The sequence below is a fragment of the Tachysurus vachellii genome, chromosome 22 (assembly GCF_030014155.1).
Source record: "Tachysurus vachellii isolate PV-2020 chromosome 22, HZAU_Pvac_v1, whole genome shotgun sequence".
In the NCBI taxonomy this organism is placed as follows: domain Eukaryota; kingdom Metazoa; phylum Chordata; class Actinopteri; order Siluriformes; family Bagridae; genus Tachysurus; species Tachysurus vachellii.
Window position 1 is genome coordinate 7966173 of NC_083481.1, and position 18828 is coordinate 7985000.

At 36.9% G+C, this 18828-nt stretch overlaps 3 protein-coding genes across 4 annotated transcripts; 2 read left to right on the forward strand and 1 right to left on the reverse strand.

Moving 5' to 3' along the window:
• Window positions 1-7: 7 nt before the first annotated feature.
• Window positions 8-11569, reverse strand: rbck1 (RanBP-type and C3HC4-type zinc finger containing 1). Of its 2 annotated transcripts, XM_060857843.1 has the most exons (13): window positions 11495-11569; window positions 11242-11286; window positions 9716-9860; window positions 9538-9628; window positions 6403-6601; window positions 6059-6177; window positions 5730-5903; window positions 4738-4898; window positions 4548-4659; window positions 2940-3119; window positions 2733-2831; window positions 1401-1544; window positions 8-768 (listed from the first exon to the last, which is right to left on the reverse strand). In XM_060857843.1, exons 2-13 carry the CDS (start codon window positions 11276-11278, stop codon window positions 688-690), a joined length of 1542 nt encoding a protein of 513 aa, XP_060713826.1. In that variant the 5' UTR covers window positions 11279-11286; window positions 11495-11569; the 3' UTR covers window positions 8-687. The 2 variants fall into 2 exon arrangements, with proteins under 2 accessions (XP_060713826.1, XP_060713827.1); XM_060857844.1 differs by lacking the exon at window positions 9538-9628.
• Window positions 11570-11943: 374 nt separating this feature from the next.
• On the forward strand, window positions 11944-17199 carry rpp14 (ribonuclease P/MRP 14 subunit). Its single transcript, XM_060858626.1, has 6 exons — window positions 11944-12018; window positions 13270-13366; window positions 14244-14328; window positions 14442-14518; window positions 15192-15270; window positions 17060-17199. Exons 2-6 carry the CDS (start codon window positions 13290-13292, stop codon window positions 17114-17116), a joined length of 375 nt encoding a protein of 124 aa, XP_060714609.1. The 5' UTR covers window positions 11944-12018; window positions 13270-13289; the 3' UTR covers window positions 17117-17199.
• Window positions 17130-17768, forward strand: LOC132838348 (hydroxyacyl-thioester dehydratase type 2, mitochondrial-like). The gene has a single exon (XM_060858625.1). The coding sequence runs from the start codon at window positions 17130-17132 to the stop codon at window positions 17640-17642; it is 513 nt and encodes a 170-aa protein (XP_060714608.1). The 3' UTR covers window positions 17643-17768.
• Window positions 17769-18828: the final 1060 nt, after the last annotated feature.

The window sequence follows — 18828 nt, forward strand, 5'->3', positions numbered from 1 at the left end:
GAAACCATGAATTTGTATTTTTTTATTATTACAAGTGTTATAAAAGTTTAGTTTGATGCACACAATGACACACATTTACAAAGACACGCTTACATTTAATGTCTACTTTTTTTAAGGCATATTTGAGGGTTAACATCTTACACACGTCTCAATACTTAATGCTTATTTATAGAATAATGCAAATGTTTAATATGCAAAGCTCCTGAGTAACACAACATTATCAGGAGATCCTGAGCTCAAATCTTGATGATGGAATGGCCATTCTTTCCTCCCTACAGTAAGGCTAGCGGTCATGTTGTGCAATTTAATATAGAACTACTTAATCATGTGCAAGTTCAACTCAACAATGCTAAATACCGATCTTAGTGCCATGATGCGTAATGTGCAAGATTTGCTTTGGTCATCATTGAAAAAAGACGTACAAAAACAACAAACTGATCATCCATATTCCCAAATAACAAACCCCTATAAAGAAGATGATGATGTTTTTTTGTAAACGGTTCATTTAAAGATTATAAAGATTATAATCACATACCCAAATTATGATTCATAATTCCCCCACGATTATTGATACCTGCTTGCGGATGAACAGCTTCAGTCTGTTAGTTACACAATCTGTTAAGTTATTTCCTTTTATTCTACAATGTCCGTGGAAATGTGATGTGTAATTACAGTGGAGATTAGAGATCAGTGACAGTTTTGACAATTTGGGTGACAAGGGGCAACGTTGATGCGACATTTACATCCACCTGACGTGTCTCCATGACCCTGAGGAAGAACAAGAGGCCATTATTATGACATCAAATAGCATCAGGAGCTGAGAAATAAAGCCACAAAAACTATACATACTCATATAATACATTTTACAACAACATTGTTGAATGCTCAAATCTGATAGGTCACAAGTTGTTGATTGATTTTTAATCTCAGGAGCTTTGGCAGCTATTCTGGCTTATGAAGGATTATATTAATGCACTCGTTATGTAATGTTATGGTTTCTATAGTAACAAATTATTCTTATTGTAGGAGCTCAATTAGGAACAATTTACTTAATTGTTGATTGTTGAGAAGAAATGTATTTAACAATAACTGAAGGAATGTTAGTCAGAGGTAAAGATGTTTCTATGTGTTTTCTGCTGCATGACTGCTATAGCTGCTACCGTATAACATAAATAACTTGTAAGTAATTAATTGTCAGCAAATTGTTGTGTTATAAGTGTTAAAACACCGGAAGTTGTAGGTATTAAACAATAATCAGCTTCAGGATGGTAACAGTAACCAGTCTGCTTAAAGCCTGGTGGCACCTAGTCATTGTTCGTGTTATAACAACTCACACATTTTTATGCTTTACTTATTCTTCCTGCAAGGGACAAGGGATTCTATAACACTAACGCAGTTACCTGAGGACCCCATCTGGCCTGTTTGGTCACCCAACAGATTTCCGTCTTGCACATGAGGCAGCAGATCCAGTCGCAGCCGTCTTTCTTCTGGATGATCACTTTGCATTTGGGACAGTACATGGCTTCACCATTCTGCAACATCATCTGCGATACACGGGGCATGTTAGCAAACTGAGGAACGGTAACACCAGATTCCATACATGTAGTCAAGACACGTTCGCTATCCTTATTTTTGAAGTCGTTTTCCAGAGAAATAAAAAAACCTGCCTCAAACTACATTGAGTTCCTCAGTGACTCACACTATCTACATTGTCCTTAACTATTAAGTGACAAAAACCATAGTTGCTACTCCGAAGATACTCCTAAGATAAGGCGTCATCGGGCATCAAGGCAGGATACACCCTGGACGGAGTGTCAACCCATCGCAGGGCACACACACTCTCATTCACTCACGCAATCTCTAGATTCTCATTAGGGATAAATGTTTTATATGCTTTTATAAGTTTTATAACTGATGTATGACAATTTCAGTGGATAAAAGCCACTTAGCACCGGTTAGTATCATCCTTCCAACATTAAAAGGTATAACTGCTAGAAACTTCAGTTTCTAACATTTCCAATGGCAGGTATTTCATATTTTCGGCTAGACCTGAGGTTAGATTAGATTCGAAACGCTAGATTCCGTCAAATTTGTTGTCTTATATATAACATGTATGTGGGAAAGAGGTAAAGAATCGAGTGCAGGCAGGTTGGAATGGGTGGAGAAAGGTGTCAGGAGTTCTGTGTGATAGGAAAATATCAGCGAGAATCAAGGGGAAGGTGTACAGGACAGTGGTGAGACCAGCCATGCTGTATGGGTTAGAGACAGTGTCACTGAAGAAGAGACAGGAGTCAGAGCTAGAGGTAGCCGAACTGAAGATGTTGAGGTTCTCTTTGGGAGAGACAAGATTGGACAGGATTAGGAACGAGCACATCAGAGGGACAGGTCATGTTGGACGTTTGGGGACAAAGTTTGGGAGGACAGATTAAGATGGTTTGGACATGTTCAGAGGAGGGAGAGTGAGTATATTGGTAGGAGAATGTTGTACATGAAGGTGCCAGGCAGAAGGCAAAGAGAAAGGCCAAAGAGAAGGTATATGGATGTAATTAATGAGGATTTGAAGCTAGTGGGTGCAAGTGTTGAGGACGCAGAAGATAGGGATAGGTGGAGAGAGATGATTCGCTGTGGTGACCCCTGAAGGGAAAAGCCAAAAGAAGAAGAAGAAGTGTATATTTACATTTATGTAACTACTGTAGTATAGTTGGTGTGTATATGTATCTTGGTTGGTTTACCTCTAGTATCTCTGTGGTTTGTTTGGCTGCAGCATCGTTCTCTGCTCTGAGGCGAAGGTCATCTTGGTACTCTTTACAGTTCATGTCTTTGTGAATTGCCTATAGAAGACACCTTAATATACCTTTTGTTGTATGTTTATAATCATGTAATAATCCTGAAAATGCAGAAAGCACATTTCAGATTTGAAACTCAGCAGACTTAACAACCTTGCAGAGGAGGCAGTTGGTCTCTTTGCAGATGTTGCAGGCAAACTCATTGACGTCGTCTTCGAATATGCACCAGCCGGGGCAGTCCAGGGTTTTACAATGGTAACTGTTCTCACTGCGTGACTCGGCAATATTCAGCCTCAACTCTAAAAACTTCTGGTATTCATCAGGTGACAGGAGCTGGAAGAGAGAAATTTCCTTCATTCTCAAGGGTAAAATTTGCACTAAAAATCATTCGACTACATTCAGTACTTGGATTATTAATGGATATAAAATAAAATAAAATGTCTGTATGTTTCATAGCTAGTAAAACCTAGTAAAATACCAGGTTAATATTATACACACTACAAACTAAATCACATGCTTTTCCCACATTTTATGGAGGTTGTATGTGTATAAGATGTGTATCATATACTGAAATGGTCATTAATATCACTTTTTAGTTTCAGACACCAGGCATTTCTCATTCGCTTTATTGGAATTTGGATGATATCGTAAAGTTTGATCTGATTTTGGTTGTTAAAGTTGTACTTTAGACAAACAGTTAAAGAAGTGATTTGATTTGTGTGCTTGTGGTGTCTAACCCCGTTGTCATAAATCATTGTTTATAAATTATTTAAACACTCAACACCACATTAAGCAATGTCACATTTTTGCCCTTATTATTCTTTGCCTCTGAATGAATATTTGTTTGTTCCTACTTTATTATTTAAAAAAAAAGATATTTATTTATTAGCTTCATTAACCCTGTTATTATCCTCATAACGGATATCATGTGATTGATCTGTGTAATTACAGTGCCTTGCAAAAGTATTCATACCCACTGAACTTTCACGTTTTGACACGTTACAAGCACAAACAAAAATGTATTATATTAGGATTTTCTGTGATAGACCAACACAAAGTGGCACAAAGAAGAATGTGCAAAAATGTCACTCTCTAGATGTGTAAACCTGGTAGAGACATACCCCAAAAGACTTGCAGCTGTAATTGCAGCGAAAGGTGGTTCTACAAAGTACTGACTCAGTGGGGCTGAATACAAACGCACGCCACACTTTTCAGATATTTATTTGTAAACAAAAATTGGACACCATTTATAATTTTCCTTCCACTTCACAATTATGTGCCACTTTCTTATGGTCTATTTCATAAAATCCCAATAAAATACATATTTCTTTGTGGTTGTAACATGTCAAAATGTGGAAAGGTTCAGTGGGTATGAATACTTTTGCAAGGCACTGTAAAAGAAAAAATCCACCGTCAAACAAATTAATATATGATTTTACTAAAATATCTATAATGTGATTAGACATTCTACTGTTTATTTGTTGACTTGTTGATTTTCTCATTATTTTTGTGAGCTGCTCTTTGAGGCTCTGACATCACAAGGTGTTAAACAGAAGAAACAAGATCCATCTCTAACATTCTTGAACAAAATTCAAGAATGCAGTTTTAAAGCAGGTAGTTAAATGGCATTGTGGGTAATGCTGTTCGGGGTAGGTTTTTCCACAGAGCTTGACTACACATATCATTACCTTTCCCCATCAAAATGAAGACATTTTTATATTTCAGAACTTATTGCACTGAAGTGTTTTTTACTGGTCTTACTGTTTTAATCTCTCGGTCCTGAAGCATGCAATTACAGGAGTATTCCCCGTCTGCATAAGGACACACCACTTCGGCATCCATACAGTTTAGAATGGTCAACTTCACACACTCTCTGTAAACCCAAATGGACACATAGTCACTTTTCTCACATTTATGATTTAGTGGTGAATTAGTGGTGGTTATTTATTACCTGCAGAAGCTGTGAAGGCACTCTCGGAGAGTGGCACCCTGTCCTGCCTGGACATCCTCGCAGCAGATGGGGCAGGAAAACTCCTCTGAGTTCCTAACCAGGTCCTGATTGTCTGTCTCTATTAGAGTGAGGAAATTCTTCTCTCGCTCCTCTATGATGGACTGAGAGATTTCATCCAGTCAACACATATTAAAATAATACAGAGACTCAGAAAACAGCAACAGTGTGTGATTTTTATAATCCAATATTAGACAGCTACAATTTCAGAAATAATGTCACATATCAAAATGCACCTAAATATGAATCTTACAGCTGTTTCAATACAGATATTCTGTAAGATTCCGGTACCAGACATCCGAGTAACAGGCTTAGCAAATAGATGGTAATATATCCCTAGATACACAATCTCACTGGTTAAGAATATTATCTTTCTCTATAGTAACTAATTTTTCCACCACAGGAATGTCTATAAATAGAGACTATGATTCGCATTTATTTTTGTAACAAACTAAAAGTATGACTATGTGATGGAATAACTGTGTGGTGTTTATATCTGTTATTCCAAGAGAAAACAGGAACTAACAGGTTGCATGGGTGTTTCACGACATTATATGTGACTATAAACTGATAATAATAATGTCTAGTTAAATTGAAATTTACTGGAGGTTCCTGTTCGCACACCATTCACTTTATATATCAAAAAATGATTGACTCCAAATATTTTACAGATATGCTCCTGGCTTTGTGGTGATAATTACTGGTGTCTCTTAATTTCTAAGCTTTGCAGAGTTTTCTGATGATCCTCTGGTATTTTTCAGTTAGACCAATCTCTAGCGTCTAGTCAGAATGGTGTGACGAAAAAAAACATCTCAGTTAGAGACAGCCTTCTTGATAAGAAAGGTCAGAGAAGAATGACAAGGATCATTACTCAAATAACTACTCCCACCTTTCTAAATAGGATAATAATAATAATAGAAAAATACAAGTCTAACCTGTTCATACTGAATACTGGCCAGCTCTTCTCGCTGAAGTCTACGTGCTTCCTCTTCATCTGGTTTGTATATATCTGGTATTTTATAGTTTTCTGGTCTCTCAGCACTGCACATTGCACAGCCTGGTCGTGTTGGTTTGTTCCTATATGTGCACTGCAAACAAGACCATCCTACCTAGAGGCACAACACAGACATTTTGTTAGTGTGACTAATGTGACTATATCATAATGATACAAACAGATGTATGTTCATATGCTCATCTATACTTTCAGCACAAAGTACTTTGAATTATGTGCAAAACATGACAAACAGGAGGGTTGAAACCTCACCGCTGGTTTGGGCGGAGGTACTGGGCAAGGTTTTCGTACAGGAGACCCTTGAGTTTGTTTGCATCGAGCTCCTGGTTCTGACGTACCTCTACTGAGAACCTCTATGTTCTCAATAATACCTGAGACAGCATTAAAAGCAATCAGGTGGCATTCAGGCTGCAACATTTAAATTTTCACATTTTCAGATGTACATACAGCATATAATCACAACCAGACCTAATTCAGCTAAGAGGTGTGTATCTTTGTGTGTCAGTCAAATTCAGAAAGCAGTTTCTAATTTAATACACTTAAACAGAGAGAACATAGTCCAGGTTAAAGGAAGAGTTAAGAGAAAGTAATTATACTGCCTATCTTCTTGTCCTGCTCCTCTTGTTTCTGCTGTTCTCGGCTCAGGTTGACAGAATGGGCGGACCTAATGAAGACAAATGCCTGATCGTCATCACTGGTCACGTTGTGGCTAAACAGTGTGTCTTCATCTTTAGCAAAACGCTTCCCTATGATCCAGCACTGTACTGATGGGTGGAAGCCATAGTCTTGGCTAATCTGTTAGTAAAGAAGAAAAGCAGATCATCGGACAGTTAAAAACATAAACAATAATGTTTATATGGTTAGAGGATTCAGGAGACTGAATTCTCAGCTGTCCAGGCCCCTAGGTGAAGTTCATTCCACAACCTCTGTGCTGGAACAGAAAAGAGTCTTATTGTTGAAGACCAAAACCTCAATAGTTGATCAATATTTCTTGGAATTCTTGTATTTGAGTATCCTAAATGGGTATGGTCTGACCTCTATCTAGACATAAATTAAACATTTTTTGAATTTGACCAAGCCTGTGCTGTGCTTTCCAGAATAGTTACTGAATTGCACCATGACCATGATAAAGTGATTAGAGTATCTGGAATGAATGAATCTCTCAGAGATTTAAAGCCCCAAAACATGACGCACCCACCCCCATGCTTCACAGTTACACAGAGTTTTTTGTTGTTGTTATGAGATGATGCCCATTTATTGAAAAGCTTCATGCCAAAATGTTCTACCAAAAAGTTTCATGATTGACAACAACAGTGTTTCAGAGCTGTTGTGAAACATCTAGCCTTTTGTCTAGTAGTCCTACTTCTCATCTATGTCAACAATGATAAAGGAGGCACTAGAAAGAAGTTGATCCTTTATGTTCAACAAAGGCATGAAAATACATTTGTAATTTGTCTCCAATTACATTAAGCAGACATTTTTGCTCATTAAGATAACTTGGATGAAGATATATTTTGTAGGTCTATAATTACTCATATTTGTGTAATTCTTATTAACATGTGGAAAAATCAACACAGCCAACAGACAACACTCACTCACTCACTCACTCACTCATTTTCTACCGCTTATCCGAACTACCTCGGGTCACGGGGAGCTTGTGCCTATCTCAGGCGTCATCGGGCATCAAGGCAGGATACACCCCGGATGGAGTGCCAACCCATCACAGGGCACACACACACTCTCATTCACTCACGCAATCACACACTACGGACAATTTTCCAGAGATGCCAATCAACCTACCATGCATGTCTTTGGACCGGGGGAGGAAACCGGAGTACCCGGAGGAAACCCCCGAGGCACGGGGAGAACATGCAAACTCCACACACACAAGGCGGAGGCGGGAATCAAACCCCCAACCCTGGAGGTGTTGCTAACCACTAAGCCACCGTGCCCCAACAGTCAACACTTCCAAAAAAACACTTTCAAATGGGACTTTACTCCAATGCAATGAAGACTGACTGCATTCCTGAAAGAGTATTGAACCAGAGTTATTGTTGCCTTCCCCAAATCATAACTTTACAATCAGTGGCACACTGTAGAACAGCCTCAAAACAAGTTAGGTCCGGTTATCACGTATCACTTCTGTAGTAGATGTGCTACTACAGAAGTGCTAATGTGTTAGAACATGCACCATAATATATGTTATAAGAGAGAAAAAAAGAATACCTTATGAAATAACTTTGGTTAAAATACACATTTGAAAGTCTTGTACTGGTGCTGCTTTGGTAAAGGAAATAAAATCTGCAAAGTCAAATACATTATCAAAGACCTTTAGTCGACGGAAAACTACTCTACAATCACCGATCTCAGATTTCCATTCTGAAAGTGCTGTATGGAGAAAGAGTTTTTCCAAACTACTGATCGCTGTCAAAAGATTTGCAATAACTGTACAGCAATAATGGATGATTACTGTCATTAACACCATTATTTCAAACCTTTATTAAACCTAAATCTTCCATCTGTAATAAAGTCTAAACACACAGCTGTGCTTCATTCACACCTGAACAAAAGCTCAATTAATTATTGAAATATCACACTAGGGTGATACTGGTGAGCACGGTGGCTTAGTGGTTAGCACGTTCGCCTCACACCTCCAGGGTCGGGGTTCGATTCCCGCCTCCACCTTGTGTGTGTGGAGTTTGCATGTTCTCCCCGTGCCTCGGGGGTTTCCTCCGGGTACTCCGGTTTCCTCCCCCGGTCCAAAGACATGCATGGTAGGTTGATTGGCATCTCTGGAAAATTGTCCGTAGTGTGTGATTGCATGAGTGTGCGTTTGTGCGTGTGCGCGTGTGTGTGTCCTGCGATGGGTTGGCACTCCGTCCAGGGTGAATCCTGCCTTGATGCCCGATGACGCCTGAGATAGGCACAGGCTCCCCGTGACCCGAGGTAGTTCGGATAAGCGGTAGAAGATGAATGAATGAATGAAATATCACACCTTTGCAGATACAGAATACCAAAACAAAATAAAACAAAAATATACCAGGAGGAAATACAGTTTACACGTGTTGCATAATATCTCCATTTCAGGAAACATAATTCATCTGGTTTACTGTCAGTGACAGAAGTGGAAATGGTCAAACATCCTTTACTCCGCAGTCCATTATTGCTAGTTTCTGCCAGTAAGTTCTCTGTCAGGGATATTTACAGCTGTTTTTTAACAATCTGCCAGAAAACTCCAAAATTAGGAGTGATGTGGTATTAATGTAACTGTTTTTATGAAACAGCTGAACTAGAGGCTCTTTAAAAGAACTAGCAAAAATCATCCGCTTGCTCTTCTCACTCCTTCAGTTACTACAGATTAGGCTTGACATGGTAGAAGGCTTGAAGGAGAACAAATCTATTTTTATCTGTTATTATCATTCTACTGGCAATTGACATGCCATTAAGATTGCACTTTCAACCTCTTACATAACAGCAACAGCAAAATACTTCCTGGTTCTGTTAAAACTCAGCCAACGCCTAATAAATTGGTAGAATACACAGTATTGTAGTATTGAAGTAATCACCCCAATATCAACAGCCCTGTGTAACACCATGACTCTGAATTTAAATCTATGCTGATCATTTGTGCCAAATCAAATCTTTCTACCTATCCTTAACTACACACTTAGAGCTGCACTTTATTAAGAGTCAAACACTATATGAATCCTAATGCTGAGAGCAGTTTGTACCTTCTGTTTCAGTTCTGAGATCGTCATGCCAGGAGTCACCGACATTGTGATGTAGGCATCAGACAGTGCATCTTCAACACCAACTCTCAACCTGCAGTGAATCAGTGGATCACTGGGTTCATCTTTCAGAATCTATAGTCACATTGAAGCGAACATAAAGAGGATGATGTGAATATACCTGATGCAGGCTTGGGAATACGCCTCCTGAGTAAGCCGCATGCACACAGGCACTTTCAGAATAAGCAGCTGCTCTACACATTGGATGGCCTCAGCTTTGTCTCCTGTATTGATGGCCTCGCTGAGCATCTGAGCTGTTTCCTCTGCTGGGATTGACACATCAAAAATATCAGATTAATCAAATGTTGATTTATTTACACACCCACTCTTAAGGCCCAGGGATTGATAGATCAATTAGAATATTAAATATATAAAATGTTAAAAAGCATAAGTGTGGGGGTCACAATGAGGTTTAAATGTATGAGACCACACTGAAAATCTGTAATTGAAAACCTTTAAAATTGGATATAAATAATTTGAATGTTAAAGAACATAAAGAAATAAATGTGTAATATAATAATATTATGCACTATTTCTAGGCACCTATATAAATGTAATCGGTTTGGTGACATTGACCGTGTTAACTGCTTTGTGCAAAAGGTCAGATTTTCCTCATGTGTAATCTCTAATTAAGCCTTTGTTAAAACGACACTTTGATGGATTTAATCTCGAAAGCATTAGCAGGTTTTGCACATGTGGAGTCCATGGCAGCTGAAGTGCGCTTTTTGTAATTTGATCATTTACTTTGAGAATATTATCCGCAGTGTACAAAGCAGTTAACATGGCCAATATCAATCATGATATTAAACTTTCATTTCTTTGTTTTAAATATTTCAGAATTCTAAAACTTTCCCAGATTTTCAGTGCTGACTGTCCCCTTTGAACCACAGTGTATATATTACATATAACAGAAATAATTTATTATTTATTAATTAATAACATTCTTATATATAAGTAACAACTATATATTTTATTTTATTTATGTGTGTCTATATATACCTTACTGTACATTCTGCCTAATATTTCACACTCATATATCACACATATATCCTTTGTGTCAGTGTCTGCACATTTTTTTCAATGTCATAGCCTCAGAAACATTTACGTGTACTTTTCAACAATGTCCACAAATCTCTGCACTGCTATAGCCTTTATATTTATTCACTGTACATATGTTTTCATATATACCTATATATATTACATGCTGTACACGTTTGCTTATATACCTATATATTACATGCTGTACATATGCTACATACATATCTGCACTTGTCTATTTGCACTTGTCTATTGCTACACTTTGCACTTCTGGTAGATGCCAAACTGCATTTTGTTGCTGTGTACCTGTACTATGCAATGTTCTAATGTTCAAAATAAAATTCTATCTATATATCTATCTGTCTGTCTGTCTATCTGTCTGTCTGTCTGTCTGTCTATCTATGTGTTTATCTATCTACACATCTATCTATCTATCTATCTATTATATAGAAGATAAGTGGTTGCTACATAATCACTCAAAAAACAAGATGATGATGATGATGATGATGATGATGATGATGATGATGATTAGACGTAGTAGTAGCAGAAATCTTATACATTTCCAAATAAATATATATTAAATAAATATAATAAATAATGTTAAAGTACCTTTCTTCAGGTTAACGTGGTTGTGGGGCACAGCCATGCTTTAAACTACAAGAAAAACCATAAAGGTTGTGTTAATTCTGCTCACCTTCAATTCTTTAACAAATGTAAACTAGGCTGTTTACAGTCCAGCATAAGACTTTGAGTTGACAAGAAGTAACATTATAATAGTGTAAATATTTACACAGAATAATGACAAAGCAGGATGTTTAACACTTCATACAAACAGGGAGATAAATTGAGTATTTTTACTCACCTTTTTGCTGGTAACTTTCAAGGTTTTCTTCTGTAGCACCAACAGAACAAAAAGTGAAAGAAAGCAACATTTGAGGAAGTACATGAGCTTCCAAGGACACAAACACACCCTCTACTGCATTAACTCTTACAGTGACAAGCTAAATTATCCCTTACGGTGATTAATTACATACAGAATATTATCTGATGAATCTGATGAAGTTTTTTAAAAAATAATTGTTTTCATTTTGTTAAAATTGTAAGGGACATTTTATTCGTTCGTTATTATTTGTTATTTTCCCATGTATTGTATCTGTTCTGTACTAAATATAACTATATGTCTTATATATATATATATATATATATATATATATATATATATATATATATATATATATATTTTTATATATAAATTCAAATTGTTAATATGATACTTGGACTGCGTTTTTTGAGCGCATCCAGGAAACTAGCGAGTGCACCGCTCTACGACAACATGGCAAAAATGTGCGTATGGTGTTGCGCATGCTAAAGTAGGACACCTTCAAGGTAGCTATCAGAAATAATTCTGTACTTTTACAGAACTAGCTCTTTAACATGCTGGCAGTAAAACTTGTAGATATCACAACACGATAATGTAGCTGTAGGGTAATATGTCCATGTGATTCGTATTTCTGCGCAAGATCTTTATTTCTTTAATAAATTGCTAAATATGCTACGAATGCTACGATACGATTCGGTGAATTAAGGAATCAGATGATTCGGTTCATGAGTCGAGATTTTCCAGGATCAACTTGTTTGGTTAAACGATGATTTTGGGCATATCTGTGGTTTCGACTAATTTCAGAATACTTTAATTTTGTCTACTAAACGATTTGTGGTGTCGCTTTATGACAACTATCTATAGTTGTGTCTGCCTTGTGAATGAATTGTTCTTGTGAACCGTTCTTTGTAATGAACTTTTCGAACCGATTCGATCTGAAAGTAACATTGTTGGTGTTGCAGATTGCAAGAAAAAGTGCAAGTTCTCACCATTAACATTATCAAATTAGAATACATTATGCCATGTAATGTAAGATAAGTATTTGCTGAGTAAAGACTAGGGTTGGGTATCAAAAGAAATTTTCCGATTCCGGTTCTAGTTCTGCCTTATGATTCCCGGTTCTGATTCCGATTCCATAATAAAAGAAATGTGAAAAATACTTCACAATACTTAAACAATTCTATTTGTGTTTATTAATCACTTAATAAATATTTTTAACAGAGCATTTCAATTCATATCAATTTAAATTTAAATAAATCCAACATCAAATTTAACATTCAGAATTACAACTTAGCAAAACAGTTAGCAATTTTTCTGAAGAAACATTAACATGTCTGCTTTCTCTGGGAGAAGATGAGACCTTTCTTCGCGGTTCCGGTTCCTGTTAAAAAACAGAACCGGTTCTGAATAAGAACCGGTTCTCGGTTCCCAACCCTAGTAAAGACCTCATACAGACAATATGAGTAGAGATGAGACTGAGATAAATATACAGAACTCTTCAAATCTTGTTGAACCAAAAAGACAATTATTAATTTTTTTTTGCACTGAAGTCTTTCAGAGCTGGATATGAGACAATAAATCACAATTTCAGCTTTTGTTTCCTTATAGTTACGTCTATATGTGTAAAATAACTTCACAAGGCATGAACATGGCATATTTGGTGGCAGACCACCCAAAATATAAGGGATTTACTTGTTGTATACGCGAGTGTAAAAAATTCTACGAATCACAGCTTTTTATCTGTATTATTCCTCTAGAAGTGTGGTGCTCGGACGTTATGGAGGAGAAACCGATGTCTTACGAACGAGTTGTATACAAAAACACCTCTACGTACCACTACTTGAAGATCTACCTGTAAGTGTAAAGTAGCTGTTGAGCTTAAAATTGGTGTGTGGCCTGCTTGTTTTTTGTTCTTAATACATCTAACACAATACCGCTGACATCTCTGACACCAACTGTAGGATAAACAAAACAAATCTCCACACTGTTGCTATGTCTCAAAGGAACATGAATATCAGCGGTGATTAGGTGCTGATGAACACAAATAGTAAAATGCCACTTTAACATTGAAAAATAAGGTTTGAATTTCAAAATAGGTGAATAACCAAATGAATCCTGTATTATCTGATGAGATGTCTTCTGTCTAGAACGTAGAATATAAAGACAAATCCCGTGTTCTCACTGCTGTGGCCCAGGTTCGATTCCTGGGCAGGGCGCTGACCCAGTCCCTAGCATAAATCAAATGGGAGGGTTGTGTCAGGAAGGTCATCTGGTATAAAACCTGTAACAGATCAAAATATGCAGATTGACTGATTTGCTGTGGCTTCCCTGAACAGGGGGCAGCTGAAGAACAACAACAAGAGACCCTGTCATTATGTATATCGTTTTTTTTCTAACCAAATGGTGCCAGTTTCTGATCACGACTAAGAAATATACAATCTATATAGCAAGAAGTAAATAAATGAAATAAAAGTAAATAAATAAAAAAAGTAAATAAATGAAAATGACTCTTGAAACTTTAAATTAGCAAATAGAACAATAAGATCTAAGGTTTCTTTAGTGTGACCAAAATTCTAGTATTTCTCAAAGCCTCAGACAGTCTAAAGCTGGTTGTATATACTAATACTAGAATAGACAAATCACCCTGATTCTTGTGTTTCAGTTCACTTTAAAAAAATTTCTGTTACCTGAAGCCTGATCTTATAGCATGTGGTTTTTCATTCCTGCTCAGAGATTTTGAAAATCGTAGCAAAACCCTGAGTCCAGAACAGTTTAAGCAGTTTATCATCTCTGGAGTTAAAGACCTATACGGAGAGGTAAGGACAACTTAATATACAGTAGATTTTATTTGCTTTTATTAAATGCTTTCTTATCATCGTTCTTCGCATTAATGAAAGTGAGTATTTATCAGGCTGGTGTTGTGTTGTAGGTTGGAGCTGCTTTACCATTTGATTTGCTGACATTCGATCAGCACGCGTTATCAGCTGTACTGCGTGTGTATAACAGGTATGCTACACTTTTTGTCTAAACTTTTTAAAATATGAAATGGGGCTGACAATTGACACAACTTAAAAAACGTTTACAGATTGTCCGGAGATCACAAAGTTCACAAGTTCACAAATCCTAATGATGCCACTGCCATTTTGACCAGGATCCAAGCCAGACAAATGCTTTCTCTGTTCTTTGTAAAATACAACATAGAAGTTAAGGTTACTACTTTCGGCTACACAAGGCAGTTCTGTCTATTTTTGTTTACTTATTTGGGATCATTTGCTTATTTGGGATCATCATGTACCTTGCTTTGTGCACAGGCAATGTGGTATTTTTTTTTTTTTTTTTTTTAATTCCTACCAAAAAACCAACCAAAAATGTACATAATTTATCACAAAAATTAGTAATTTAATATTTTGATTATTAAAATTCTTACAAAAGATTTTCTCCTAGTGTTTCAACTCAAACATTTTGGCAAAATAATGAACCTAGTAAAATGTCTGTCCTTATGTCACTGATTTATTTGCGGCTTAATTCGGGAGCACAGACAATGCTCAGGTTCCCCCTTAAATAATGAGTTATTTCATTGTTGTAAATAAATGTTATTATAACATGTTTTTAACATTATATTGCACAGCACATTATCTGCACTTGTCTAATACATACTGATCTTTTTATATTCTGCCAGGGGTCTGGTGAAATTGTGGACTGCACTAACACTGATTGGAGCATATGAAAACAAACCATGTGCTTTTAGAGTCACGCAGGTAGGTTTGTCACTGGATTTTGGAGATAACCGAAGTTTTCTATTTATATGAACCGGAGTTCCTTTTACTCACAGCTGTAGTGGTTTAAAAGTATTTTACTCGAGGCTTCTATTTGTTCCAGTGTAAGCATTAGTGACTCTCGTTATATTGTGTTTAATAAAAATTATATTGGATTCAATCCCTAGTAGATTCAACACACTATGAGTATGTATCACATTATAACTACTATTACCACTTTTTTCTGCTCATTTATGCGAATATTCAATCATTTGTCAGGTAAAATCTTGCAGATACAGGTGAATTTTTACACAAATGTGATATTAATGACTTTGGCATGATTGTTGGTGGTTTCTTTGAAGTGTTTCAGTAACTGCTGATCTTGTGGGATTTTCATCCAATATTTTAGAGTTTAAAAGGAATGGTAAAAAATAAAATATATATCACCAGTTTGATTTCAGAAAAGCAGCTCAAAACACACAAACCGTTGTATCTTGAGTCAGATGGGCCACAATGCCATAAGAGCATCAGCCAAAAACATCAATGTAGGCAGTTAAAATTTACAGAATTTGGCATCAACTGCATGAATCTTTGGATCCAAACTGCCTTGCTATAATATCGTGTTTAATGTTTCTTGGCACACATCGGGTTGCTTCATACAAATGCAAGTATCATTTGAATGCCACAGCTTATCTGAATTAATCTTGGTGACCTCAGACCTACACTGTTTGGCCAAACTGTACTCGTCTTACAGGGGCCACTAACATGATGTACCAAATCATAAAGCAAATATTGCCTCACATTGGTTCCATGAACACAACGAGTTTAGTGCATTTTATTGGCCTTCCCAGTCACCAGAAATGAATCCAGTAAAGCACTCTGTGACGTGATAGAACAGGAGATATGCAGCATGAATGTACAGCTGACAAAGTGTAATTCTCTTGTACAGCATCCTAGTCCAGTCACGTCCCTAAATGTAGAAGCTTCAGCTATACCTTTTGTTACAATGCTCATAAAACATTGAAGTACCAGAAGATGGCAGTAATGAGTCTGACAGAGAAAGCGATGCCTGGACACAAATGTTTATGTGCATGTTGACCTTTGATAGATGCTTACATACTGTTACGTTTCAGGCCTTATTACTGCGACACTGTGGTACTATATTACAGTAATTTTTTTTGTGCGCGTGACTCCTTCCACTTTTATAAACCCTTTTTTTGCTCTGAGGCAACAATATATGTGCACAGAATTTCCCTGCTCATGAATGCATCTACTTTATTCCTGAGTGGACACTAAGGCCCAGTAAACGTACATGTTTTTCATATACGGTCATAAAATTAAGTGATATCCACTAGATGGCACATCGGAGGCAAAACATTCCTGTTAATCAGGTTCCTATGTTGACCTTTTAAAATGGCATGTTTGTGTCTGTGCAGTAGAATGGAGTTAAAAACTCATGGTAACTTCTCTTTAAAACTTTCCGCGGTCGTCGTTTGCCATAAATTACATCTCACTTCCAAAACCTTACATTCAAATGTTTTTACTGTTTCAGAAGCTCAATGATACATAAAACCAATTTTTTTAGTAGGTTTAAAATCTTGAATTTTTTTTTTTTAATTTAAACTCAAACAGAAAAATAGAAATGTGTTAATTTTGTTTTTACCCAAAAACTCCCTAAATTCAAGCCAAGCGTCTTTCATAGTAGAAGGAATCACGTTGCATTTTTACAGTAAACTTACAACATTGGACCATGTTAACGAATGTTTATTCCAGTTATTATCTGTCCTTCTAGGTCTCGCCATTTTTGTTAGCCTTATCGGGAAACAGTCGTGACATGGAGCTGTATTAGAATCCATGTGAAAATGGCCTTCATTCTCAGAAGAACCCTGTTTGGGAAAAGTGTGCAGCATGTTCTGAGCACAGCAATATTTGGGACCTCGAAACGATTTATCCCAGAGTCAAGTGCTCTCAGAATGCTCCACGTTGGAGACCGAGCCTCGCTGACGAAGGTTTTCAGCGCCAGAGACGTTGCACTTTTTGCTGAGCTAACAGGAGACACAAACCCGCTCCACACTGACCCTGAGTTTGCCAAAAAGACCTCTTTTGAAGCTCCTATTGTTCACGGAGTGTTGATTAACGGCCTCATCTCAGCAGTTTTGGGGACCAAAATGCCAGGCAAAGGCTGTGTGTTTCTCTACCAGGAAATTCGCTTCCCGGCACCTTTGTTTGTCGGGGAGGAGGTGGTAGCTGAAGCAGAGGTGAAGAAGATCAAAATGTCATTTGTTTTCATTTCTGTTTCCTGTTCTGTCAGAGATAAAGTGGTGATGGAGGGGGAGGTGATGGTCATGATACCGGAAGATATGCAGAAGGCTTAGTTATTATGAAACTTATTTTTTTGTATAATGTTATTCGTGTACTTTAAAGGATTATGTTCTTCATAGCATCATATTCTTTTTGTCAGTTGCTTGCTTAAGCTTTCAAAATAAAAATAATGAAGTTTATATTCATTTTGATCTCTCATTTCTTCTCCTTAATAAAAACATGGTTCGTTTTATAGTTCAGATACTAACATAATAATTTTCTTTTTAACATCTAAATACTTCTTTATTGAGTTAGTCATAAAGTCTCACGTGTGTTCTTAAACAGTTCATAAACTGCTGTCCAACTATTACAGACACTGCTGATGATCTTGCTCAGTATCGATAGGCAGTGAGGTTTCGGTTGTTTAACTGGTTGCTTGCACAGGCACGATCTCTATGTGATTAAGTCTATGCGCAGCTAAATGGCTCAAAAAGAGAACTAAAAAACTACAAAAATACGTTGCAGTGCCTAATCATTTATTCATGAAGTAAGAGCATGTCAAATACAAGACTGAAAAAATGAGACATATTATATAATATATATACAATAATCTATACGTAAAGGTATATATTATTTATTAATATTTAGTTTGTTGTGTGTTAAAGGCAATAAACACAATATGCGCTACAAGTCTGTGAACATAACACTCATCTGAGTCGTAATTGTTCTTTGCTGTTATAATAATCTCGACTCTTCTGGGAAAATCGCTAGATGTGGCTGTGGGGATTTGTGCTCATTCAGCTACATCATCGTTAGTGAGGTCAGGTACTGATTCCAGCAGTCAGCCAGTTGCTGTTCCAGTTCATTGAGCCATCAAGCCACTCGAGCTCATTCACTTAAACCTTGGCAGAAGTGATCATCATGTACCTTGCTGTGTGCACAGAGGTAATGTCATGCTGGAACAGGTTTGAGCTCCTCTAAGTTGAACTCCTCTGAGCAGAAACTGAAACTCTACAGCAAATTGGGGGGGGGGCTTGGTGTTTAAAAACGGTAGCAAAGCTTTAAAGTTTTCTATCAGATAAATTCCTACATTTCTACTGATTCGGTGGATGATGACGTTATTGTAGGAATTCCTGCAACATAAACACACGCCACTAGTTGTTCATTTTTGTCCCTTTCTTCTTTTTTCTTTAATGTTCCAGCACCTTAAAAAAAAAGAAAATATTGTGTAGCATATTGTGTAACACAGTATATACAGGT

Bases quoted from the DNA above. Each gene is read 5' to 3' on its own strand.
- LOC132838348 (XM_060858625.1), top strand. From the start codon at position 17,130: ATGGCCTTCATTCTCAGAAGAACCCTGTTTGGGAAAAGTGTGCAGCAT.
- rpp14 (XM_060858626.1), top strand. From the start codon at position 13,290: ATGGAGGAGAAACCGATGTCTTACGAACGAGTTGTATACAAAAACACC. The intron at 14,519-15,191 runs GTATGCTACACT...ATATTCTGCCAG, and splicing joins GTACTGCGTGTGTATAACAG to GGGTCTGGTGAAATTGTGGA. The intron at 15,271-17,059 runs GTAGGTTTGTCA...CTGTCCTTCTAG, and splicing joins GTGCTTTTAGAGTCACGCAG to GTCTCGCCATTTTTGTTAGC.
- rbck1 (XM_060857843.1), bottom strand. From the start codon at position 11,278: ATGGCTGTGCCCCACAACCACGTTAACCTGAAGAAAG. The intron at 6,178-6,402 runs GTATAATTACTT...ATGCTGTCTCAG, and splicing joins GCAGGACAAGAAGATAGGCA to GTATTATTGAGAACATAGAG. The intron at 4,660-4,737 runs GTAATAAATAAC...TTGGGTTTACAG, and splicing joins TGCCTTCACAGCTTCTGCAG to AGAGTGTGTGAAGTTGACCA.